This window comes from Corvus hawaiiensis, chromosome 2, assembly GCF_020740725.1.
Source record: "Corvus hawaiiensis isolate bCorHaw1 chromosome 2, bCorHaw1.pri.cur, whole genome shotgun sequence".
Taxonomy (NCBI): domain Eukaryota; kingdom Metazoa; phylum Chordata; class Aves; order Passeriformes; family Corvidae; genus Corvus; species Corvus hawaiiensis.
The window spans coordinates 54,938,655-54,965,318 of NC_063214.1; the positions used below are offsets into that span (position 1 = coordinate 54,938,655).

The 26,664-nt window shown below is 37.9% G+C and overlaps 1 protein-coding gene across 6 annotated transcripts in view; it reads right to left on the bottom strand.

Annotated features, from left to right (window-relative positions):
• Window positions 1-26,664, bottom strand: part of DCLK1 (doublecortin like kinase 1) — a 240,177-nt gene that overhangs the window by 34,324 nt on the left and 179,189 nt on the right. For 5 of the 6 annotated variants that reach the window (XM_048295102.1, XM_048295101.1, XM_048295099.1 and 2 more), the window contains 5 exons: window positions 13,846-13,930; window positions 12,384-12,492; window positions 7,497-7,554; window positions 6,651-6,770; window positions 686-832 (listed from right to left, as the gene is read on the bottom strand). In XM_048295102.1, coding sequence (XP_048151059.1) covers window positions 686-832; window positions 6,651-6,770; window positions 7,497-7,554; window positions 12,384-12,492; window positions 13,846-13,930 — 519 coding nt within the window. Of the gene's footprint in view, window positions 1-685; window positions 833-6,650; window positions 6,771-7,496; window positions 7,555-12,383; window positions 12,493-13,845; window positions 13,931-20,621; window positions 25,513-26,664 lie in introns of those variants that run through there. The other variant, XM_048295104.1, reaches the window with a different exon arrangement.

Here is a 26,664-nt window from a genome sequence, read left to right on the forward strand (position 1 = left end):
TAATCAGGAGAAGCTAATTTCTCAGAAGAAATAAAACTATGTGGAGGATAAAACTGCTTCACTCAAGTGTGCAAAATTCTCAGAAAAAAGACTAATTGCCAGGGTATGTTTTTCATTGTCTTCAGTGGATAAGGCTCATACAGTTTCAGCCAGAAAAATGTAGATTTAGACTATCTATTTGGGAAAGCGGCTTAATAAAAAGGGCTATAGGATTATTTGGGAGATGCAGTAGGAGAAGGACAATGAAGTCCCTTCCTGGCTCTGCTTTGATGTATGACATGATTAGGGCACAGCATTAACATGCACCATACTTGTAAAACTAAAGGGTTGCTAATTATTTAGGCAGTGACAGAAGAACAGAATAGTCTGCTGAGGACAGAACACTTACATTTATGAGAAGCTTGAAATTATCCTGCAGTTTACTAGAAGTTCACTTCTAGTGATCCCAGGAATAATTCAGCTGCTATGTCCCATGGAACAGTCTAGACATACCACCTTATGTTACTGTACTTACTGTGACAGCTGTTATTCTTAGGAGAGCTTTACAATGCAAAGGTTAAAATTAAAAGATCAGTGACTTAAAAGACTGAAATAAACTTGGCAGGCATGTGGAAGGAGGAAGTGCAGACCTTTTCTCACACTCTCCCACGTTATCAACAATACTGAAAGATGAATCTTTACTTACCAGTAGATTCTCTGGCTTGATATCCCTGTGGACAATGTTCAGGCTGTGAAGATATTTGATGGCACTGGCCAGATTGTAAAGCATCCCACTGGCATCCCGCTCTGTGTATTTGTTCGTGGAAGTAATAGCATCAAAAAGATCTCCTCCCTGGAGCAAAATTACCATGGGATATGAGCAATACTGCTTGTGATATGACTGAAAAATTTAGGGAAGATCAAGGAACATTTTTAAAGGAGGAGGAGGAGGAGGAGGATGGGAAGGGAGCAGCACAGTTTCCTTTCAGCTATAAACTATGGGTTCTGTGATGACATCCCCTGTAATGGCAGGTGAGCAGATCAATAATTCAAAACCATTTGTCATGGCTGAGCTGGTCAGCCAAGAGGCTGGTGTTTCTACTGCAAACCATTCCCACCTGTTGCTGCTTTTGTAACACGTCCAACACTTGCCAGCCTGTGTGTTCAGAGCCTGCTACAAATTTCTGGCAAGACTCCATACTTGCCTGTCATGATGACATTTACCAACCCTTGGCACTCTTTATTATAATCACAAACAGACTGACATCAATTCTTTGCCCAGTGCCTGACTGAACCCCAGAAAGATGAAGGAACTCTGAGTAAAACTCAAACTAGCTACCTGTCATCATGGCTATCGTATTTTAAAAGTCTGATTCCATCTCACAAAGCTTTGAAAACATGGACTTTAGAAACCACTTTCTCTACACAAGATGTCAAGTTTTTGGTAATGTGATGCCTCTTGCAGTTAATACTGAAGAACTTTAGGGCATGTATGTCAGACAATCATACTGGGTGACACAGGTGGCAGCTTGTGCCACTTCCAGCTCATCATGCAGCCTAATTCAACTAAAAGCTGCTGTCAGTGAAAGAAAAACAAGAAAACAAGAGAGAAAGACAGAAAGATGAAAAGAAGAAAAACTAAGTAGAAATTCTCAAAGTTGAAATGATCTTCACCAGCGTCTGAGACAGCCATGACTGTATTTCCAGAGGTGAGTTGGCAAGTGGGGAGAAGGAACTTGGAATTTGGAAGTACTTGGACAAAGATGGAAAAGGAATTTTAAAGATGAGATTAGGAAGGGAGCTTGACAGAGTGCAGGAAAAACCAATGATCTTTTGAGAGATACTACTCAGAGGTATTGAGCCTTTGGCCAAAATCAAAGCAGCACTATAAAGAAAACACAATCCAGCAAGAACAACAAAAAAAAAAAAAAAAGAAAAAAACCCCCCAAACAAACAAAAATAAAAACAAGAAAAAAGAGAAGACAAAGGATAACTCTGTAAAAACAATGCTAAAATTCCCTGCTGCAGTCAAAACATCAAGAAAAAGAAAATCACAGAGGACTGTATTTAAAAGAAAAAGTAGGTATTTTCTGAAGGAAACAGAGGAGTCCCAGCTTTACCAGCTCTCATAGTTTTATCAACAGCTTCAAGATATTTTCTGGGTTTTTTAAGGCTCAACTCCAGAGCAAACAGTTTTTCCGCTTTCCAGAGAGAGAAGGGGGGGGCAAAGAAAAAAAAAAACTTTTCCAGGAATTTGGCTACAGAGAAAAGGGTAGGAAAAGACAACCACCAAAGACTCAAACCTGATAAAACAGACTTCACTTGTCATAAAAACCCCCCAAATTATTAACATTTTTGCATCATTGAGGTGCCACTGAAGTATGCCAGGGCAGGTTTATTCCCACTGTAGATGCAAAGTCCCAGCTCTTTGGAAATTGCTTACAGCCAACCATTGTCAAATCTGGACCACATCAAACTTCTTGCCCTGGCTGGTGACTGTTCAAGACACATCAAGATACATAGTGTCAAGGAAAAGGAAGAACAAAAGGCCGAGCTAAACCAGATAGAGGATTAGAGAGAAAGAGGCCAAATATTTGGCAAAAGTACAATACCATGTACTTCATGGCATTATCTGATCCCTAAGTATTAGGTATCAGCATGTGGCAAAGTATGTGAGATAACTAATCTATCTTCCCTAAGCTCCTTCCTGTGAAACCCCTGTACCAGCTGCTTTTTAACATGAGGCAGTGGATTAGACAGATCTTTGGTCTTATCTAATATGTTCCAGATGCTCAGACCAAGTGTCAATAGTATCAGCAAAGCATCTGCCTCCAAACAAAGAAAATGATCTGAGCTATGAAGAGCAAGAATGAAAGAAGCTGACCCTTAAAAACAGAAGGAAAAATTTTGGCTTGAAGTCAGAAGAAAGAGAACAAATATTCATGCATAGGAGAAACATAAACTCAGAAAAAGATAGAGGCTGCAGAGCAATTTAACAGACAGTCAAGCCAATCTCAAGCAGATTAATTTTCTCCATTTAAGCATCTACTGTAGTCAGTAAAGTTCCTTACCAGGTACCCTGCTAAGAAAAGAGAGCATGTATTTAGTCTGCAGGTTTCTCTGCGGTTAAAAGAGACGTGATATCCTGGAAAGAGTTAACAGAGCTGACAGCTATATCAGGCAGAATTGTTTTCAGACTTTCCTCTCCCCAAAGAGCACTTTAACCTGCAAGGTTCTGCTAAGCCGATTCACACAGCAGGTCACTATCATTTATTCAGGCACCAAGGGTGAGTTCAGGATGACATTTCAGTCTTAAATCCCCTGTTTTGGAGTGAAACAGGACCAGAAACATCTGAATGCAGTTTTTATCATCTGTGCACATGAGGAAGTGTACTTGGAACTACAGTAACCAATTATTTATTTATTACCTTGTTATGTAAATGATATGATCTCTCTTTTTCTTCTGCAAAAGTGAAATCATATCCTGGAGCATTAAAGGAAACTCAGCAATAAATCTTGTTTCTTAAATTGGCCAAACCCCTGTTAAGTTTGAATAACAATTTTGTTTCGCTGTGTAAAAAGGCAATGTGCCAGAAACCAGGTCTTTGCTTCCTTTTACAAGCACCACTTGCAATGTGTTTATATTTGTATTTATGAAGTGCTTTTTCTTACACTTTACAAAGCAATGAATGGCCTATCTGCCATGAGGTGAGGGCAGGATTTGCAGCAGTCACTTATGTCAAAGATGTTACTGCCAATTAATGCAGGGTGGTACTAACTGAAACCCAGCCCTGCGCTATCAAGCCTTTTCTCCTTGCCTCTCTTTCCTGTCTGTAAGTTTGATTTAAGTCTTCAAAAGTCAGTCAATAACAGATGATTAATCAAGTCTTACAGTGCATATTATGAAATGGTAACAGTCAGCAATTGGTGAATTAACACTCAATGTCTTTCCAGAAATGCCTTCCCTAGTGCCATAGAGTGCAACAAGGCTTTTCTTCCAATTATATATTAAGGAATAGATGTTTGCTTCAAAGAAACAAAGTTGACTTCCCAGGATCAGAATATTTCTTTTAAATTTCTTCTATTATTCTACATAAAAGTAAAGACTATTGAAACAGTGTTCTCTAGGATATAAGAAGTACAGAGATTCCTATAAAGCCCTTCCATAACATAGCTAAAAGAACATGTGCAGCAATCCTGAAGAGTAAAGAAGAAAGAGCACAAGAAAACAGATTTCTCCAGAAAGTGAATAAAACGCATGTGGTTTTTTATATCCATCTTTTAGGCTAGTTATTTTCTAAGAGTTTTCAGTCCCCTCCTCTCTCATTTAGCTGAGTAGGACTTCAATTAAAAATCCATTGGACACTACAGTGTACACATTTTTCAACCATGAATAGCACAGCAGGTTGCACCCATGAAACCAGCTATGTGCTTACGTCTTGGCAGGTTAGATGAGGCACAGCTTTTAGTTCTTAGCACACCTCATGGGGCCACGATGAAGGATTTGTCAATGCAGGATGAAGCTGTGGCTACATGTGATTACAGCGCTGCGCAAAGGGATTGATGTACCTTTGAACAAGCTCTTGCAGACACTGAGGAAAACCGACAGTAGCATGGATTTCATAGTGTGCTCACTTAGAATAGAGCAGAAATTATGATTAAAATAGTGTTAGATGGCTAATGGTATCTGATCTCAAGCTGTGCTATTTCACATTGCATGCCTGAGAGAGAGAGAGGACTGTGATTGTGAAGGGAATGGGGAAATTATTCTGGGACTGGTTATACAAAGAGATTCATGGCATGAAAAAGTGTCTTTCTTTCTGAAATACTTCTGAAAGTATTATTCTTTTGTCTTAGGATTTAACTTTTTCATCAGAGAAAAAAATGTCAGCTCCTTGTCACCAGCATCTCCCAGTGTGCTTCCTCAGAGCTTGGAGGTGGTGGACAGTGGGGTTAGTGGGACCATAAGCTCCACAGCACTACTCAAGTCAAATAGGATATCTGTCGGGTGCAAACCTAAGAGGACAATGTTGCCATCTCCTAAGCTGTGGGGCATAGCCTGAGCTTCTCATAGATAACAAGACTTTCCCAGACTGCCATGAGGACAGGGAAAATCTGTGGGCATCCATCCATGAGCCACACACAGCCTTCCAGCTTTGGACTGGGAACATGGCTTGTCTCACCAGTGCTGCCACAGAGCATGGGGGATAATGGAAAAAACCAAAAACCCATCTCATTCGACTTGCTCTTGTATTCCAGACCAGAGATTGAGAAGGTATTTAAGAAACACTTGGACCTGGGATTGCCCTATTTAACATCTCCATGAGGTGCCTACATTAAGAGCACCCTCTAACCTCCACTACAACCAGAGCAAAGCAGATTAACAATCCTGTTTGCCAAGAGTTGCCTTCTCTCACGACCTCAGGTGGTGCCTGTTTCTAGCCATGGATACAGAGGATGCCCACTGAAGAGGACCACATTCTTAATTTGAGAGGAAGTGATCTGGGTGCCAGGGTTCAGAGTGCCTGATTTGCTCAGAAGCGTTGAGCGTGTACACACAGCAGGCCTCCACACAAATACTGCTGCTGCACAAGTTCATTGACACATTTATCCTTAAACACTTGAAACTCTGTATTTCCCAGGCATAGGTATGATGGCTGCCTCCAGGGAATGTGCCAATCAGGATACAGAAAAGGAGGTGGCTTCTGGAAAGATATCCTTCCCCAGAACAGTTAAGGAAGGAAGGAGAATCACAAATCCTACCAGCTGATGTGAAAAACAGGTGTATCCTGGTAAAGTACCTATGGAGGACAAGATGCCTTCAGCGGTTTTCTGTTATAATTTGCACAATTTACTCAAATCCATTTTTACCATCTTTTCTGCACAGTGGCATACTTGTGTATTAGTAGCAGAACCAAACTCATATTTGTTGCACTGCACTGTTGACAGTATGGGGGCAAGAGATAACCTGGTCTGAGCTTCATAATCCAGTTTGAACATACAATTCCACCAGAGAGTGAGCTAAATGCACAAGATCTGGAAGTCACTGTGAAGAAATAAACAGGGTCCAAAATAGAAATTACTGCATTTGCTTTTTTGTTAATTTACTTTTTAGAATAGAATCGTGCTTTAAATAGCAGGCTTTTCTTTTTCACTTTCCCCTTCAGCTTAAATTTAGTTTGCTATCAAGAAGGCAAGTTTTAAACTGTGTTAATATAAATCAATAGAGAAAAAACACATGTAATATTGTTTAGATTTAACATAAATTAATAAAAACTAATGACCTAATGAACTTTTTGCATTTTGAAGGCTCGTATTTATGGCTGTTTGGACTGGGTATATTTTCAATTCACCTCAAGGCAGATCATGGCTTTTTAATGAGTATTCCTTTGAGGAAGGAAACAAAACTGGTGATATCCAAAGTACTGTCCACAGGACACTTCTAAGCATGGCTTACAGGAAGTCAGACAAATATTTGAAATATTTGAAAGCTAATAAAAAAAAAATCCGACAGTGGGTTACACATCTTTCAGTATGATGCTAGACTACTTTCAGAGACCCCTTCCATTCTACACTGTTCTGTGACCCCATGATTTTTTAGTAAGCCTAAGTAGGAATGGAATTTTTCAACATGGTTGATACAGTAAGCAGCTTGTCTCCAAAATACTCACCTTTACAAGTTCCATGACAAGGTACAACTCAGTTGGCATGTCCATCTCCTCGATCAGAAGTACAATATTGGGATGCTTGACTCGTCTTAAAATAGATACCTCATTCTGGATCATGTGTTCCTGACACACAGAAAAATCTTCAATGAATGTGGGTTAGTGGGAAAAAAATTCACAGTGGAAAAAGCAGAGAGAATTGGGACCTGCATGGATTCTCTGGGGTTTTTGAAAAAACTAACAGATGTTGCCTCCAGCAATACAGAAGGAACATATCTAGAAACAACATCAATGTGGCAACTGAAAGAAGAGAGCGGAACACAGAAAAAGAAATGGAGGAAAAGACGTGTGTCTCATGCAGAGAAAAATAAAATACAGAAGTTTTTAAAATTTTATCTGATGCAGAATCTTTAGATTTAACAACATGATAGTATCTTCTCGAACCATTGGTTACAGTTTTCAAAAGCTAACAGTCAATTGGTGTAAAATTGACATCAATTTAATTAACCTAAGCCTTACACACAGTGACCAGTGTTGTTATAATTATTTGTATTATTTTTCTGCTTTCTATAACACCTGGAATTATGAAAATTAGAGGCTATAACTACATGGATAAAGAGCAAGGAGTCACACACAACCAACTGGAGAATCAACATACACATCTAGAAAAGAACATGACAGCTTTTTCTCCTGAAACTCCACGAGTCTCCAGAGGGCAGGAAAAGACTTCAACCAAAGAGATTCTAACACTTGTCAGGAAGGACACAAATACCAACAGTTTCCCAAAATGTTCCCTCACAAAACATTTGTTGGAAAAAAACATCTTTGGTGTCATATGTTTTTTGTACTTACTTTTCCTCTACATTTACTTTTCTTGATTATTTTCAGAGCATATTCTCTACCAGTTGATCTGAGGAAAGAGAAAAAAAAGTGTATGTTCAATCACATTGAATATTTTTCCCAGCTGTGTTTATATTTTTCATTTGAGTACAGTAAGTGTAGTGAAGAGTTCTAGTCAAATATTTGTTTTTTCCAAGAAACAAAGCTTAGATTTGACTGGTATTGTGAATTTGAGCCAAAGTTATTAAATACACACATGCCTGAGAAAAAGACATAAAACTTTTTTTTTTGAAAACATTTCATTGTTTTCAAAACAAGAAATTGCTTAATTTTTTCTTTCATTTTGTAATGAGAATTGTTATTACTTTTTCATTTTTATGTAAAAATACCATACAGTGTTCACAGGTTCACATATTTTCAAAACAAAAAAGTTTTGTTTTCTATTACACAAAAAATACAACCCATGGAAAATACTTACTTACTTTTTACTTAAAGTGAAAAGTCATTTGTTTGCATATCTGCAGTCGCAACTGCTACGATAAAAAGGTCAGTCCTTGGAATAGTGTTTTATGTATTTAGTAAGTATAGGATATTCAGCAGAGTTAAATATGTTGGCTGTTAGGCAGAATGTAAAATGTTCTGGAGACAGTAAGGAATTACAGAGGAATTAGTTCAGGATGAGAACACATTTCTTTTTAACTACTGCGTTGTTTTGAAACCTTATAATATTTATCACTACCACATACACATTGATATTTATTATCTAGATTGCTAACATAGAAAAATTAGTTGTAGACAAGTTAACAGTATCAACTTCCATTTTTTAATTAAGTTACAAACCCAAAAGATGGCTGTAAGGATGAAAACAAGAAGCTCTGTTTACAAGATGCAGTTTCACCATAAGGTTAAATGGAAAACGGGTAATTTAAGAAAAAGATCTTACTGAAATATTTTCCTTTTGTAATAAGAACCTAAACAGGTTACAAATATCTATTACATTGCCCTTAGGCATGCTTGGTTAAAAATTAAGAAAAAAAATAACCTTTCAAGAATACAGGGCCATTTTTTCATTCTTCATTTCACGAAACACAGTAGTTAAACCAATACATTAAATTGATATAGAGTATGTTCAACAGAGACATTAATGTGTCTAAAAATGTGCTCAGTCTGTCAAACAGGACATGCAATGTGAGTAATACACTGAAAACACTGTATCTGGAAAAGAACTGGGCATTTTCATTGCCATATTAAAACATGGAGAACTCCTCTGGCAATGATGTACCACTTACTTTTAATTTAAGGGAAAATGGGGAATTCAGTAAAAAGAAAACATCAAAATAGTCATTTTGTTTGAGTTCCCAGGCAAAGAGCTAAAACTGTGTCTATTAGGACATCACTTAAAAGAAATCACACAAGATGAGAAGATTTATGAATTGGGGAAAAAAGTACAGCACATCTGTTTAAGAGTTATGCAAATAAAAATTAAAAACTTCTCCTATCTGTACTCCCCCACACAGGGGTTTAATGCTACAGCCCCCCAAAACTGGCTGCACTCCATGTGGGGTACCCCTTCTCAGTGCTGCTCTTCAGTGGCTACAGTCCAAGCTCAGTGAGGGGACAGGAAGAGATTTGTACACTATTTTTTGGGACTAGAAGGAGGAGGTTGAACAAGAAATATTAGAAATTAAGATATCTGGGGTTCAAACTCAGACAAAATATAGCCTCTTTCAATAGAAGTCTCCAAGCTGCTTGGTTGCCCTAGGAATGCTTCCTTTCCGTCATGAGAAAGGAAATTGATGGTTTTTGTTGGCCATGGGAGACTCCATGTACTCCAAGACACTGGGAAATCTGAGCTAGTGAGCAAATGTCAGAATTTGGAAGTATCTGAAAGTTAAAATTGAACACATACAAAAACACCGCAGGACAAATCATGCATATGATGGAGCAAATATATAACAAGCAGATGACAACTCTGACTACTCTTTGTTTTGGTAAAAGGAAAATTAAAGCTAAGATAATGTAAATCCTTTCCCCTAAAAAGCTGCAGAACCACAGGCTGTCAGCAGCACTACAACTTACACACTGCCAAAAAATATGCATGGCCATGTCAGAAAGTCACTGTGAAACAGGCATCATGCTCACTCCAAACAATAAAAAGGAACCACAAAAAGTAGGCAACATGTTATGGCTGGACAGAAGTCTGGACCCGCTGCACTATGGCAGAGTTAGATCTCTAGCTCATAACAAGACTTGGTGCCACATTCCCTGGCTCTTTTACACTTTTGCAAAGTTCACAGGCATTTACTCTGCACTGTAGACAAAAATCTATCTCTGTTATATTTGTGTGTGCATTAAAGGTATTTAAGTGTGTGTGTCTGTGCATTCACAGATGCTTAAAATGGGATTTAGAAGTCCTCACATTAAAATTTTGGAGATGGTTTCTGGCTTCTATTTGGACTGTTCATTGTCAGAAGAAGACGCCTGTGAATGTATTGAAGTGCTCACAGACATGTATTAACCAGTACTCACTCACAGACTGATCTTACAGCTATGGAGAAGAAGTATCCATGTGACCAGTGAATTTGTGTAATAAGACCCATGCCTATTTGTTTAACACCTCATGGTGCTATTCCTTTGAAGTCTAATGCACACAGGAATTGTACTTCAGAAGAAAATGGAAAAGTCCTCTGTCCCAAGTATCACCCCATTAATTTTGGCTCTGCAAATGATGGACATCTCAAACTTTGAAGCGAGGTGGTTAAAGAGGCTTAAAAAGACTGCAAAGAATATTTTTGAAGGAGTTTCACATGTACTGGTTTAATTTACCCTCTGAGTCTTTAATTTATCCTTCCACAATTGTGATGGCAAGGGTATACTGCTTTAGAAGCAGAAACTAACAGAAGTAATTCCACTTTAATTTTCAAGATCTCCTGAAGTAGTAGCTCTCTGATAGAAATGGGATCTATGGAATGGTATAGCTCAGAGACCATATATCTGGGAATACCTGGGTAATAACGCTATTTGAGTACATACTCATTAGACACACCATGTTACTGGATAATTCTGGGACCAGTGGGATAGACAGGAGGACAGGAAACAGTTTTCATTCAAACTCTCAAGGATATTGTAATCAGTACTATTTTTATGTGTAATGTGACCTATATTTAATTTTGTTCATGTATTTTCTCTGAGCTCAGGAAAGAATTGTAACATGCACACTAGCACATTTGTATTGTCTCTCAGCACAAATGGCATTTTCAGCTGAATGAGTTTAGTAAAACCACAACCTTTCTTTATTTTAGCTTCTAATCTGCTTTTCCCAGTCACCATTCACTTCAACTTTAGCTGTCTTTTTCTCTTTTCTTAGCTATGTGTTTTTACCCATCTTTTTAATCAGCCACGCTCCTCCATAGGGTTTTACAGTGCTTTTTTTCTTTCACACTGTTTTGCTTTGCTTCCTTTAGGTTTCCATACAGTTTAGTGTTCAGACCATGAGGTTTGATCTGAACAGCAGTCGCCCTCTGGATGACTAGCTCCGCCATGAACTCACTCTGGCAGAGTGCTAGAGGCTTCTTTTAGAGTTTTGGCCAAGTCCCACAAGCACACTGTCAGCCGATACAAAATCCACTCTTACCCTTTCCCCCAACAGCTGTCTTCCTGATCTCCAAGTTGCACTTTTGGATGCAGAGGTGGACCTGTATTTTTCCAAGGAGACTAGTTTAAAACCAGCCAGTCTAATTTATCATTGTCTGACATGAGATTTAATGTCACTCTCCAGGGTTTATATTAAATTCTTACAGGCTAAAGAGCAATTTTTTCTTCGAGCCCCAAGGTGAGATTATAGACTTCTGTAAGAGTCTCCTCTCCAGGATATGGTAATAGGGGATAGAAAACTTAACTCACGAAATTTCATTCTCAAACCTTGACATCTCTATTGTTCTCTCTTTTGGACATCTTCAGCTCTGGCAGGTTTTTGCTTTGTCTGAACTGCTCCTATCTAACATGAGCAATCTTACAGTCATTTCACATACAGGTGAAATACCTTCTGTCTTTTATATTCTATAGTGTCCTATTTTTAACAATACCACCAAAAGCCAACCAGAGTTCTGCTTAGAGCATTTCTGTTTGGTTCCCTAATTTTTACACTCTTAAGGTTGGGTAGAGGCAGTTCAAACCTGACCTGACCTAGCAAGAGACATGAACTAGTCAGCCTGGACATTTTCATCAACACTGACATTTGAGGTGACTTGTGACTTCTCTATTCTGGAGCAGATGTCTAAAATCAATGACTGTTTTCACCTCTTAACAGTAAAGGTCACTTAAGAAGTTAGATTTTGTTTTCTGCAGTGAGGCTCATAAAGTTAGAAGGAGCAAATATAATGGCACAAAGCAGGCAAGCAGGAGTTAGATGTCCATTTAATTAAAAATAAACACAGAAGAGACTACTCCTCAGTGTCAGATGGCAGAATAGATGGATCCAAAGTTAGCTCTTTGTACTGACCATTGCCACTACACCACAAATACATAATTTCCTGACATCTTTAGGGAGTGCTCCTACACGTGAAATATGCCACTGGTCCAACATAAAAGGAGACTTGCAAGAACATACTGCAAGAAAATATGTTATTTCAATGCAACAAGAAAGATTTAACACAAAGAACTGGCAAAATCATGTGGAGTGCAGCAGAAAAAAACCCATATAAACCCCAAAAAGAATTAAATTCATAGATTGCCCCTTGAACTCACTCTTTTTTTCATTTGACAAGGACGTTAGTTTTTCCATCTGGCATTGAGACATTACCTTATTACATTTTTGTATTCTACAAATAAAGATATGATCTGGAAAAAGCATGACATTAATGAATTTTTTTACAGTAATAAGCATATTATCCTCCTCACCTTTCTATACACTCCTTCACAATAGCAAAATTTCCGTCTCCTATAGTCCTTCCAACTTTATATCGCTCTGCTATCGATGCTGGAACCTGGAAACCTTCCTCCAACACTTCTGAAAGAATCATTAGTACATTTTTATTGTTAGTGAAGGAAACACAGATGTTGCACATAACATGCATTTTAAGTCCACAGTTTAGGAGCCTGGAAACCATTCAGTCAGTATCTCACTTACTGTACAGTGAAACCATGCTGCTGACATTGTATATACTCAACAGGTTTCATGCAGATACAATAATGAAAAATAAGGCTTCTGGGGGCTCAAACATACCACCATTTGAGTGTTATATAGTTTACCATTGCCACTGCAATATGCCCCCAAGACAAAACCAAAATTGTATTTTTTTAATTACGAAAAGGCCTCTGTGATCTGCACAAGCGCAGACCAGCCTCCAAAAAGGGCTGGAACTCCTTGACACAGCATGATTAAATATATGTACCAAAGAAGTCCAACACTCAAGCACTTATTTTATTACATCCTGTAAACTGAGACATCCATAAAACTCCTCATGTGCTAAGTGCTAGTTCTCCCCATCCCCCAATATTAAATATTTAGTTTTTAAACAAATGTTCTCAATAATATTACCTTGCATGCAACCTGGGTACCAGATGTTTAGGTAAAATTGCATTACACAGTGTCTAAGCATAAGAAAAGCTTGTAGTTTAATGTGTTTTAGTGCTCATTCCTGTACCATTCTTTTTAAATGTATTTGAAATAGTGTTACAAATACCTAACATGCCTCTAAAAGCTGCCTGTAAACTGCAGCTGATACAAACTAGTATATAAATATTTTTATATAAAAAAAAAAGCCTCTCAGAAATGTGATTTTTGTTTACACTCTTTAAGACAGTGCATTTAACTGTGTATTTCTCTGTCCTTTGCTCCAGGTGAGTTTTAAAAGTGAATGTTAGGACACAAGGAGGTTGAGGTTTGTCTGAATTCACAGACAGCATGAAGAGTTATTCTCCAACAGGAGCACAGATACACACACACGTGCATAGATGTGCGTGTGAGCCAACAGTGTTCGAGCAGACCCTGTCCCTTAGCCAACTTGCTCACAGCCTTAGCATGGAGTAAGACTTCCTAAAGACCCAGGACTGCAGTGTGTTCTTTAGTACCATGACAGATGAAGCAAAAATACTGAAATAAGCCAGTCAGCACTGCGTTGCTTGCAGAAATAATACCTCAAGTATTCCGCAAAAAAATATTCCTCTGAAGAGTGATGTCCAGATCAAATCTGATCACGAGTGAACCTAACTGGTTTGCTAAGGCTGAGGAGCTTCCTCATGGAAAATAATCCAGCCTGCAATGCTCCCACTTTCTCTGGCAGGAAGAATGACTCATTTTCTACACAGCTGCTGTTATCACTACACTGACTGCTTTGAAATGTCAGCCTCCAAATGTTACCTTCTGCAGGGCCATCATTTTCATCCATAGAGCTGCAAACTTTGGTGGATGCTAATGAGGTAGAGGAGCCACTGTGTTGGGAGCTCTGGAAATGGAGACACAAATGAAAACAGATGATTTTTAAGAAGCACAAGTACCCACAGCACACTCCTTCTGAACACATGTCCCAGAGAGGCTTCAGTGTTCCCTATATAAAGTATCAATTTACTTCGGTGGGGGGATATATGGATGATTGGGAAGAGTCCAAATTTTTCCACTGAAATTACACTTTTGGTAACCTCACATTACTGGAGAGATCCTTGATCCATCAACTGCAGCAGTGTGCATGCAAGGATACTGCGATGTATGCTCCATTAGTTTCTCCCTTTTCCACACACATTTTGGCAGGGAAAACTGAGGAGCCGTACGCCCTCTGCAGGCAGGAGACCGCGTTCTCAGAGACCCTATTAACCCAGCAGGCACTAGAGGAACGTATGTCTGTAGCTGTGTCATGGGCAGAATTCCTCACTTTTACAAACCTCCCTCTGTTGACATCCTCCCCAGTTTTGTTCTAGAAGGGAGAAATCATTATGGTAATGTACAGACAAAAGAAAATGTCAGGGTGAATAATGGTTGCTATTTCATAAAGGGAATTGGTTGGGGTAGCTCGAGGCAATGACTCTGTAGCTGTACTCTGTTCAAGTACTTGTCCTGCCATTGTCTGAGCTTGTCTGTACAGTTGATGGAGGGAGGACGGTGTCTCTATGGTCCCTAGAAGGAAACTCGTAGCCACCCACCTTGGATGCCAGAAGTATAGGAGGCAGGATCTCACCAGGGAAGCCTTCCAAAGCACCTATCAATGCCTATCAGTTACCTATGGACTTTAGGTACGCACTTTAGGAAAACTGCTTCATCATGCATCTGGATGGATGAAACTACACAGACATTTGAGATGGACTGGATTTCACCAGCAGCTTTTATCCTCTGGTGCATAATGGTTACACAAACACGTCTTCAGGATTCGCCTATCTTCAGAGGAAATCAGAAGAAGCTACAAATGTAATGGTGGCCCTTCAAACTTAAAGCCAAACTGAACATTTCCTCAGGTCCTTGTATTGCAACTTAAGTGAAAAATATTCAAAGGATTTTCAAAACTAAAACTTTCCTGGGTTCATAACATTCACATGCTGAAAGTGCTGCTATGTTTCATTATCTTCTTCAGCCTATTTTTACACAGATTGCAGGCTTTACTTTGTGTAACTAACACTATCACTTCCTTATTAGTGTTTGCAAGGTTTTTAGATGCCCACAATCATGGTGTCAATCCACTTTACAAATTAAACACAGATACTTTAGAATTATCTCTCTTGTGACACTGCAGAACACAGCTGATGTGATCAAGAGTAACTGAAGTTGCAGCAGTTCGGATATTTGCTGAGTACTGAGCCAGGGAAAAGGCAGTCAGCAGACTTAAAAGCTGGCCAGTATGCTGATTTCATTTGAACAGAATAACTTTTAATTTCTCCCACAACAGACTAAGGTCAGATGACTTAGACAAACTCTGAACTTGGCCTATTTTTCACTAAATAATCCTGAGAGTTTGCACATCCCATCTGCCATGAGATTCTCTGCCCTTGTTTTCTTTAATCAACCCCAGCTCTCTCTTTTCATTCAGGCAAGTATTTCTTCTGAGGTTTGACCAGAACCGAAGAATGCACTAATCAGTTTTTGGACTGTTTTTGTTGCCTCTTGACAAAAGAAGTCAGCACTGAGGGATTTTATGCAGTTTGCTAAGATATTGCTGCCCTTGTTTCATGCTCAGGATGTGTTTATATATGTGCTATTCCTGTGCTAAACTCTGCGTGATATCCCAGTAAAAACTTACCTCTGGTTCATTTTTGAACAAATGAGCAGATGTGGATCAAGGTAACGGGGAAATGCTAGGAGTTCTCATGTCTGGAGAAGTCAGTCTCAAAGCCTATTTTTATACACATGTAATGAGAGAATTGTTTCCTTTACAGTCCTGCTTGTAAAATAAGCAGCAAACATGTTCTCTCATTCTGCTGTGTTTGTTTGTTTTCCTAGAACAGGCATCCAATTTCATACTTATTTTCCCACTCCATGGTCTTTTCTGAAAGGAACTACAATTTAAATATGTTTAATATTTGTTACTTCTACGATCAGGAATGAATCATTACAACATTTAAGGAGTACAAACACAAAAAGGCTAGTGCTAGATATTCAACAGATTATTAAACAGCGAATTTTTTTCTTTTTTTTTGCACTTTAAATAGTGAGATTACACTTTTAAGTAGATGTTAGGCCAAGGCTGCTGATTGCACAGCACGGTAGCTTTCTTTAGAACCCTGATGGTTTCTTTACAGTCTTGCAGTCATTGCTCTCATCTGTGAGAATGGGAGATGTGAAAATCAAGACCTAACTCAGCAGCCACATCGTCTCAGAATGGGTGCCTAGAGACACTCAAATTTCTATCTGAGGACTTAATTTTTCAAGGACCTTAAAACAAGGCTTAGCTGAGAAATGCAATTGCTCAGTCCTTCCAAAATTAGACGTCTTCAAAGGCCCATTTCAACAAAGCACTTCAGCAAGTGCTTCAATTTAAATACAAATAATCTTAATGGTCTACACATGACTGAAATTAAATTGACTCCTAAATATGTCTTAGGCAAACTCCTTAAATATGTATTTAATCTAAGTTTAGTCTAATAGACTGAAAAAAAAGTGGCCCATAGAAAATTTAAAGGAAAAAATTGATCTCATACTGATGTTTTAAGTGGCTCTATTTCTTTTCTTATTGACAGCATATAAAGACGGGAAAGTTAAGATGATATTTGTTAACTGAAGAAGAACTGAAATGATGCATTAGTAGCATATACTGTACCACTGGTCTGCAAACAAAGCACGCAGCTCCTTTGGTGACATCTGCCTGCCAAGCACTGGCATGGAGGCAGAGGCTGAACTTGCCAGTGACAAGGAAGCAGTAGCTAGGAAGACGTGCTAAAAATACACACTGAGACTTTTTAAACTTTAAATAATTATTGAAAAATATATAAAAACATACTTTTCATTACCTTTGCGGAACCCCTCCTATTAAAACAACAGATTGAAAATAAATCAGGAACTGAACATTTGTATACGTTCACCAAGTCTGCTGGTGGCCCTCCTTCCACAATTAAAGAGATGTTACTGGATAAACATGACACAAATATTTTCATCTTTATTCAGCCCTCTTCAACAACACGCAGGCATTTATTTATTTATCTTTACTTCAGCTAGAAGGACATTTCATTTATTTAGGCTTTAATTAACTCGCTGTTCTCACAAGCTGAAAACCCTGTGGGTCCAGCAATCCTTGTGGGTCTCAGTGTTCCTTCCAGTTGGCTTGCCAATCGTGAGGCAGTCTGTCGTGCACGCTGTTGCTCTCACAGATGTGGACCCCATCAGGGATCTTGCAGATGAGGAGGGGGGAAAAACAAACCCCAAGCAAGAGTATAATCTCTTCAACACACAGACTTTAATGCAATTAGCTGTTTTAATTTTAAGAGATGCTGAGGTGCTTGGAATGTCATCACTTTTACACAGATTTAAAAGGGTCCAGTTGCACAGGCTGCCAGCACATGGCCAGTTTTATGGCACACTTTCATAAAAGTGATGGCATAAAAAAATCAGGTCTTTGGTGTAAGGATTTCAGATCCTATTCAGGTTTATAAAACAGATGGCCAGCACACCACACACCTCACTGATGTGAATGGAAACGTTAGCGCTATAGAGTTTCAGCCATGTCTCAGTGGGAGATTTATCTAGCAACTGTTTGGTAAATAGTTTGTATCTCAGTGGAAACTATGCTAAATCCATGAAAAAAAAAAGCAAAATAAAAATTACTGTAATGTCTCTGTCCTGATACTTACCTTTGTCCTAAATTAATCTTAAAATCCCACTAAACAGCAGGACTATAGCGTCAGCAGTTACAAAAAGAGACTTAAACAAGTATGATTACGAAGTTTGTTAGTGCAATTCAGATTCCTGAATCTTAAACCCCAAACACTGCATTCTATTTTCTAAAGCTCTCAAAACATTTATTAGCGCATGTGGAGTCTACAAAGTCTCTCAACAATAGATTCCTCTGTACTTTTCTAGCATGAAGGAAGCATCTGGATGAAATGTGAGTAACAGAAAAGCACACAGGTGTAACACTAAGTTTGGATCTCAGGCAGAGTTCTACTCTTTTAAAAACGGGCTTAATGAAGTGAGGAATAAAATCAGTAAACAAAGTGTAAGCTCAGGAAGGAGGCTCAGGAAAAGGGAATTTCTAATGTCTTTAAATTATGCCTCCTAGGATTGTCTCTCTTCCAAAGAACTATACAGAATTAAAAAAAAATATATATAAATACAAAAATATAAGCATGTCAGTAATATGTGTAAGATGAAGCTCAACTCAGTAAGGAAAAATAATGTTAAAACCAAAACTAAGCAGTTACACCACCACGTTCACCCCTTTTGGAGCCCACACTAGGGTTCAGTCTGGTTATAAAAAAACCTTTGCAAGGTAGCTGTCATGACTTCCTGACAGACTCAGTCCCTTTGCCTGAAGATGATCATGAACAATGGTAAAATAAAAACACTCAATGCAGGTATTAACTTTGAAAGACTTTGAAGGGATCAAAAAATTCCTGTAATATGTAACAGTGTTAAGCAAGAAATGAGTCAATGAACAGCAAAACAGTACATCACCAGAGAACAAAAACAGAGGACAGCTGGTTAGAACAGTAAAGTAATACATTTTGATGTAGCTTTTAAGAAGATAAACTGATTTCTTTTATTATTTGACTTAGAGAGAAGCAAAGGGTTACACTGAAATTCCCTCTCCCAACTATATCCAAAGACGGTTTTGTCTTTTGTTTAACCTTACATTTTTTTGCCCAGACAGCTGAAACAGGGGAAAAAGCTTTCATGTAAACAGTAGAGAGTTGGCAAAAAAAATTACTTAATGAAGAAACATGAAATCCACAATCTTCATGCTGGAAGAATGGAACCTAATGGAGTTCAATCTATAGAAAGAGAAATGATGCAACTGTTCTCTTTTCCAGTTTGACTACTGCACTAAACAGGCACATCAGATTCAAATTTATTTATAAACTGCTTCATCTGGAAAGGAACAGTAAAAAATGTATGCAAACCTGCTTACAAACTTATTCACAATTGTACATCCTGCCCTGTTTTTTTAGACACTTAAGAGAGGCCCTACAGAGGCAAGTGATTTTTTTGTTGCTGTTCATTTATGCAATTCAGAATTTACACAGTGAGGAGAGAGGTAAGTTCAAATGACACAAGCAATTATCTGGCGTATTATCAGGTCTTGTGTTGGTTTTCTTCTTTGAGGGATAGAGGGACAAATGGGAGAGTTTGCAAGGAAATGGAGCTGACAGTCTGAAGTTAAATTTTCAAGCTTGAAGCACTTTGTTTTATTAAGATTCCCTTACTAAGCTGCAGCATTGGATGCTTATACACTCATTTGATTTGTGTAACAAGACAATTTGGAAAGACCAACATAGTTTCCTACATGGTATTCAACAATAAATTTAAATGTAACCTCCACTAGTTCCTAACAGCTGCTTCCAAAGTTGAGCCATAATTCAAACCCTAGGCTCACTCAGCTCTTGGCATCATTCAGAAAAGATTGATGATATTAAAAAAAAAAGTATCAGATTCATGGTATTGGAAGCTATTACTGTAATTTCTGTATCCTTATTGTGGTTAACATAAAAAGCTACATGTTCAGTGATGCAATGTGAAGGTTTCCTTTTACCTCTTCTAAAGTTATACGCAGGTAAATTTTTCCACTCAACCACAGAATAAAAATTGAAAACCCACCAATCAAAAGGAGGTTTTTATTTCTTCCACCTAATTAAGGGCACAGCAAAAGAACCACTTTATTTAGTTGCATTTTAAAAGCTCTCCTGGTATTTTTAACTGTTTCTTGGTACAAACAGAAACCTCAATTATTTTGTTTCCACTCTTCCCAATTTCTATTGTATTGTTTCCTTTCTATGTGTGTACACTTTTTTTAGGCAGACCTATTTACCAGCAACCAAGAGCATTTCCAAACTAGAACTTTTATCAGGCCCACAGTTCCCTCCAGGAAAGTGTATGAATATCAGCTGAAGCATCAGGCTGGCAGATGACATGTCAGAAATTGTAACATCTCTCTTCCCCCACCCCTGCCAAACAAGAAATAAAACTAGGCTATGGACATGCATTTTTAAAGAGTGGAAAGATGTATCAGAAAATTAGGTACTTATTTTAAAACACACCAGGTATGTTTCATTACCATTAGCTTTTCACAAGCATATTTTCCTAATACTTGTCTTAGTAGAAGTTCTGCTGGGGCTGAGCTGTTGGTAGGGAGCTGGTACCTTACTTTGGATATTCTACTAATTCCCCACTTCATACTTCAAATCTATCCCATCATGTGCACACAAAGTTACCCATAAGCAATTCAAGGCAGTTATATTTACTGTCTTCACAACACCCACTACAGACCAAATTCCTCCCTGTAGGATTTTTTGTATCTACACACTAAAGCCCAGAGTTTATTACTAAAAAAAGACACTGAATGCATCTACTGTTTAAAGGAACCCATTAGGATGCATGAATCCCATATGCTTACACTAAGGCTAGATGTACAATGTTGATCCAAAATGAACAAGCAATACCAAATGCAAGTATTTTGTTAAAGCCTGGTAATCATGTTTCCAAAATAAATTCTCTGAACAGTGTGCATTTTTAATATATATTTATTACATCACTTACAATAATCTACATTAATGTTAAATCTAGCAAAATAACAAATTGCAACCAAGATGACATGGTCAAATATGAAACACAAGTACAATACAGTATGATGAACCAATGGCACAAAAATGAAGGTGATTTTCTTCAGCTGATTATAAGAAATAAAACATTCATCGGCGTTTATTTTGCAAGTTTTACATTTTTTGTTGATAAATCAACAGCTTTCTTTTTGGTTTCCTGCATCACATTAATACAAAAATGGTATAATTTTAAAAGCAAATATCCAAGCACTTTTCATTAAAAAAAATAATTGTATGCATAACTTTGTAAAATCTTAAACTTATGTTGTAAATGTGCCAATATTTACAATATCATAGTGCAACTAAGAAAATGAAGAGGCCTTAGCACAAACATTGTTAGCTCCTCTTTCACTAGAGTCCAAATTCCAAAACACTGTATTGCAGGGCAAACCACAATCTAATTATCCCATATAACATCAGACAACAAGTACACGCTGAATATAGTACAGCTTTCTTCATACTTCACTGCTGAGGGTTAATTTAAGCAAACTCGAGTATCACCACCATGCGCAATCACAGACACAAAACCGCATAGGAGCACGTGCGCGGGTGCACTGCGTGTGTGTTCAGCCCTGTGCTCGCGTGTGCGGACACAACACAGGTGTCACCTACAGACCCACTGCCTGCCGCGGGGACTCGGGGCGCTCAGCCAGCCTGGGAGCAGCAGCCAGCTGGAGAGAGGCAAACTGAGCCAGCCAGAATTGTCATGGCAGCGAGCACAGCTCAGAGTAGCCCCTGCTCTGCTCAGCAGACCCTGCCTTCCGGATAGAAGGGCTTTCCTGGGGGAAGCACACTCATTTCCAAAGAGGGTGACAACCACTTGCTTGCTTTGCTCTGCACGTAAAGGTGTTGCTGGCTGTGCTTCCTAAAGTTACTTTTCATCACTCATAGTTAAAAGCTCTTGTCACTAGCAGATAGAACTGAAAGTGAAGATTAAATAAAAACCAATCTTGTATTTGGTTGCACACCATTAATTGGATACGAGAAAAAGCACAGACAACATTAATCTATGCATTCATCAAGTGATGAGGTAATTTAGCACCATAAAGATTTTCTGTCTGTTCATTTCTCTGCATTTTTGACAGAAACAGTAAACTTGAATTGATCAGAGGTTTTTTTCTATATTACTGTGAATTCATTTTACATTCAGAGTGCAGTTTTTGTAACATATGCACCACATATAGTTCACACTGTAGTGTGAATTATGAAACTGCAGAAGAAAACACTATTTTTTATCTAAATTTTTACTCCACACAATCTCAATCCAGTTGTTCTTCTAGGCTGATGAACAGTATATATATCCTTTCTTATAATATACCTTTATAGCCACAATATTAATACCCCAGAATGTTCATCTTTCAGCCAAATGCGCCCTGTGAAAATGATTTGTGAAGAGAAAAATAACTAAATATAACATGCTGTTGCTGAATTATTTTACAAATTGGAAATCAATTTTCACATTGCATAATGAATGTTAAAGATTTTACTGATTTCAACAAAAGAACTTCTAATTTTGCATGACTTAATGCACTGCGGAACAGTAGAGTTCAAGAGGAGGCATAAGACTGAACATGTCACAAGAATACCATTTCGAACTTTCAAATTTCAGATTTGAGTTTAGGATTAATGTTTTGTCTGTGTGTGTGTATTTGTGCGTAAGGTTCTATCCTTCCCACCTTGGAGTCAATAGTGGCTTTGCCACTAACTTCTGATCAGTTTGAACTTAGCCCTTGTTGGTAGATGTGATCTCTTAAAATTGTACGGAATTCCTTGGGGTAGCTGCTCAGCAAGTACTGGTTGGTGCAGCTCTCCCAACTTTAACAGAGCTGTAGTGAAGCCCACCAGACGAGCATCCTCCTGTTAAAACATTTTCCCCACTTATTTGTTTAAAGTCACAAATGTGACGTAACAGCGCATGGGTTCCAAAGCCATTAATCTATGTACGTGTGTGCGTGCATGTAAATATGAACATACACGTTCTGTGCTTCACATGTGAACTGCTTGTTGCACAAAAGAAGAAAAGAGATTTAAAAAACCAAAACAAAACAAAGTTGCAGAAAGCATTAGGGAAATAATCACAAGTATTCATAAAGCTCAAAGGGAAGCAAAGCTTTCACAATCTATACAAGACTCTTTAGCTACATCATAATCACCTTAGAGTAGGCACAAATAATGCAGCATACAGAGAACTATCAGAGGTTCAAACACTATAAAGTTGCTTAAGCTATTCCATTATTTAATGCAGTTGATGAAATCTAGGAACAAACTAAAACCTGTGCTGTTGCAAGCAGAACTACAGCATCAAGGAACACAATTTCAGTTTCACCCATAAACTGAAACCTTCTGGTCTTGCTCAAAAGAAACATTTCATTTCTGCTCATGTATAATGGGAATTACATTCCACACAAAAAAGGATCTTAAAGTCTATAAACAGTGTACCTTTTCAATCTCTAAGGGACTTTCATTCCTTAAATGAAATATTAATGATACATCTTGCCCCTGAATAGCCCCTTAATACAAGTCATATGTTGAAATGATTAAATGTTATGGACTAGCATATTCTTTTTTAAAACAGTCTTGATGGAGAACTCACTATGATAACAATTACTGATATAAGGTCCATTTTTCTTTTCCACAGCTAAGCAAAGCCATGGGATTCAGGTTTGCTGGGAATCCGTGCTCCCTGTGCAGAGCAAACATTCTTAATAAACTGCCTAAAGCAGCAGTAGCCTATACGGGAGAAGGGAGGAAAAATAAAATTCCTGGAATTTATTTTCTTTACAGGAAAAAACAATTTTCAAAACGTCAGTAAGTATTTCGTTCAATCTGGTCGAGTTGCCTGAATTTTTGGAAACTGATCCCAATGCACCTTTATATAATATGCATTTCTCAGGATCAAGTAATACATTTTGCAAAGACATTCTCTCATAACAGCTGAAAATGCAAGTAACTTCACAGCTGCAAACTTTTTCAGTAGAACAGGGCAGCCTTAGGAGTAGGGTATGGGGTGAAGGATGGACTTATGGCTGTTCTTATGGCTGGGAACAGTTTTATATTGAAGTCTGAAGCAGGAATGGCAAAACATGCATTTCAAAAGGGAATGACCTGACTGCTTCAGTAAACCTGCCAGATCAATGACTTTCTCTCCAGGTGATACTGGAACCAAGTATTGGAAACAGAGAAGGTAAGTTTTGTATTCTGCTGCCCTTTTATTTCTTTTTGCAAATATCCTCTGTAAAGAAAATTATGTTGATACAGTGAAGCCATAACATCACATGCCAACATTTTCCATCTGCTGAATTTTATCATGGACAAATCAGTCTAAAGGAATTATTTCACTACATTTACAAGTTGGCATGTGGCAGCTAAACCTGTTCTTCAATTCAGTAAATTTTCCTGATTTCAAAATATATTAAATCCTCACTAGTAGCTCAAAAATATAATCTCTATAGATTTTTGTTGAGAATCAGAAACACACTGATTTCTAATTCTTAAATCATTAGTATTTGAGAAAATGAAAGGAAAGTATAAGACTGCAAAAGTGTGTGATCACTACACTATGGGGTTAAATACAACATACAATGGGAAATATTGCTATTATGTAAATTAAGTAGACTAAGATTCTCACAATAAAGCAGCAGAAAACAAACACAAATTAGTAGATATTTGTTAAGCAACTGGTTATAATGCGCGACCTACTTCAACACTAAAGGAGTTTTGCATATTCATGCTGTACAAAAAGAGTACCTCTAGATACTGTGAAAACAGAAAAATTAGGTCAATGGGAGGATGATTTACAGTATCACCATTTCTGTAGGCTTTCTTTTTAAAATGCACAAAATGTCTTCTCATAGCAAATAAAAAAATGATGTTCCTGTTCTTAACATAAGTGAAAATAATCAATTACTTTCTCAGGCAAAATATATTTTTCCAAAAGGTGTCATCATATCTGTGTCAGATGATGCTGCTAGCCAGCAGGCCCTCATATTTCCTCGGTCATAAATCTGTCCATATTTACTTGCAACACATGGATGATCAGCATTAACAGCTCTTGCCAGGTAAAACATTCATAATGCCTGTGAACACCCTTCTGTTTACAGTCATCAGGTAGCAACGCAGTGAAGAGAATTTGAACACTGCTTTGAAAGAATTTACTTTTGTCCTGTGACCACACAGGATTTCTTCACTTTCTTTTCATTTAGATAAAAAAGACTAAACTTAGTGTGTTCCAAGTGTGCGTGTTGGGATCAGACAGCGTGGTGCAAGCAGTTTAATATGGCAGGTTTTTTCTTCTCTGCATTTTACCTATTCGTTGGTAAAAGCAAAGTACTCATTAACTGTTCATACCAAAATGAATGAAGACACATATGGTAAAAACAGAACATATAATCAGTACCTTAGATGATAAAAATAGTGCTATTCATAATTGTGCCCACTATGGATTTGTGCGTTATATTTACCTTATCCAATCTTTGTGCCTTTAAGTAGGCACAATGCTGTTCTGGATTTGATGGACATATTCAATGGCTCATTCATTACAAATTCTTGCATTAAAATGCAGTGATAAAGCCAAAAAATACCCCCACACACTAGAATTAATTTGGCCCCATGTTGTTAATATTAAATATGCAAAACTCTTTTGTGCGATTCACTATTACTGTAAATTAGCAGCTATTTTCTTTAAAAATGTTAAACCTTCATCAAATCACAAACCATAAACATTGTTCCATTTTCTCTTTTACACTGAGTCTCCTACTGAATCCATATCATCCGAAGAGAGTGGGCGATACAGGTCCTGTAAGATGAAGTGCAGTATAGATTTGTTTATTGTGTTTGATTTGTTGCACTGCAACCGTCTTATATTCTTTCTGTTACTGTGGACCAGAAGACATTGTTTAACACAAAATACACATTCTTTATACTCATATTGTTGTCTTAATGTCATATTATTATTTTAATAAAAAAATAGATAGCTAGTAAATAAAGCTGAAGTTTCAATGTACAACATATTCTCAGAGGCAATTATTTTTGAATCCTTTGCTATTAAACACTATTCAAACAGTATTTGTCTCTTCCAGAGAGTCTCCTAATGGTGTGGAAACTTGGAAACATTAATTTAATCTCTAAGGGAATATATTTCCCTTCAGTTTTGCAGTGGCAGAGTGGCAGAGTAAATGCTTACCTTACATAAGGTAATAAAAACTTGCCACCCACTGGTGATAGAGCATGGATCCAGCAACATTTGTGCCCTGGACTGCTGACACTGAATATTGCCGTTGCCTGTGTTGTACTGACGATGGTATCCCTTTTCCACAGTTCCTCTGTGTCCGTGTGCATGTATAAAAAGACAGCGTGTTTTACACTTGTCCCCCATCACTCTCTTTCTGTCGGTAGCCAAGCAACCAGCTCATGACAGAAGAGGGAGAGTCTGAGTGTACAGAACCACTTCACTCTTTCAACACACTGGTCCTCTGACGGATCAGATAATCCTCAAGTGCCAGAGGTGTTATGGGATGATACATTGCCCTATCCCACCTACACAGCACTACAATCCTCATCAAGACAAACAGCAGCACGGAATGAAAGTTCAAAAAAGAGAAGTGGTAGAGCACAGGGCACTGTCTTTTTAAGGTGAATTAAGAATAAGTGATGGTTCAGAGGGGTTCTGATTGAGCAGGTGCCCAGCATATCTCATAGCCATTCTCTGATATCTTTAAGGTGTTTTGGGGGGTCCTTTCTATATAAAACATATGAACAAATTGCAACAAAAAAACCTGTGAGACAAAATACAAGAAAACATGAGAATGGGAAAGCTGATGGAGCCTGCTTTAGGGTTGACCTTGGATGGATTGTTTTGCCTTTTTTAATCACAGTAAGATAACTGAGACAAGAAATGAACAAGTCTGAAAGCTATACTACAAAAAAGGACCAGCTAAAATGAATGCTT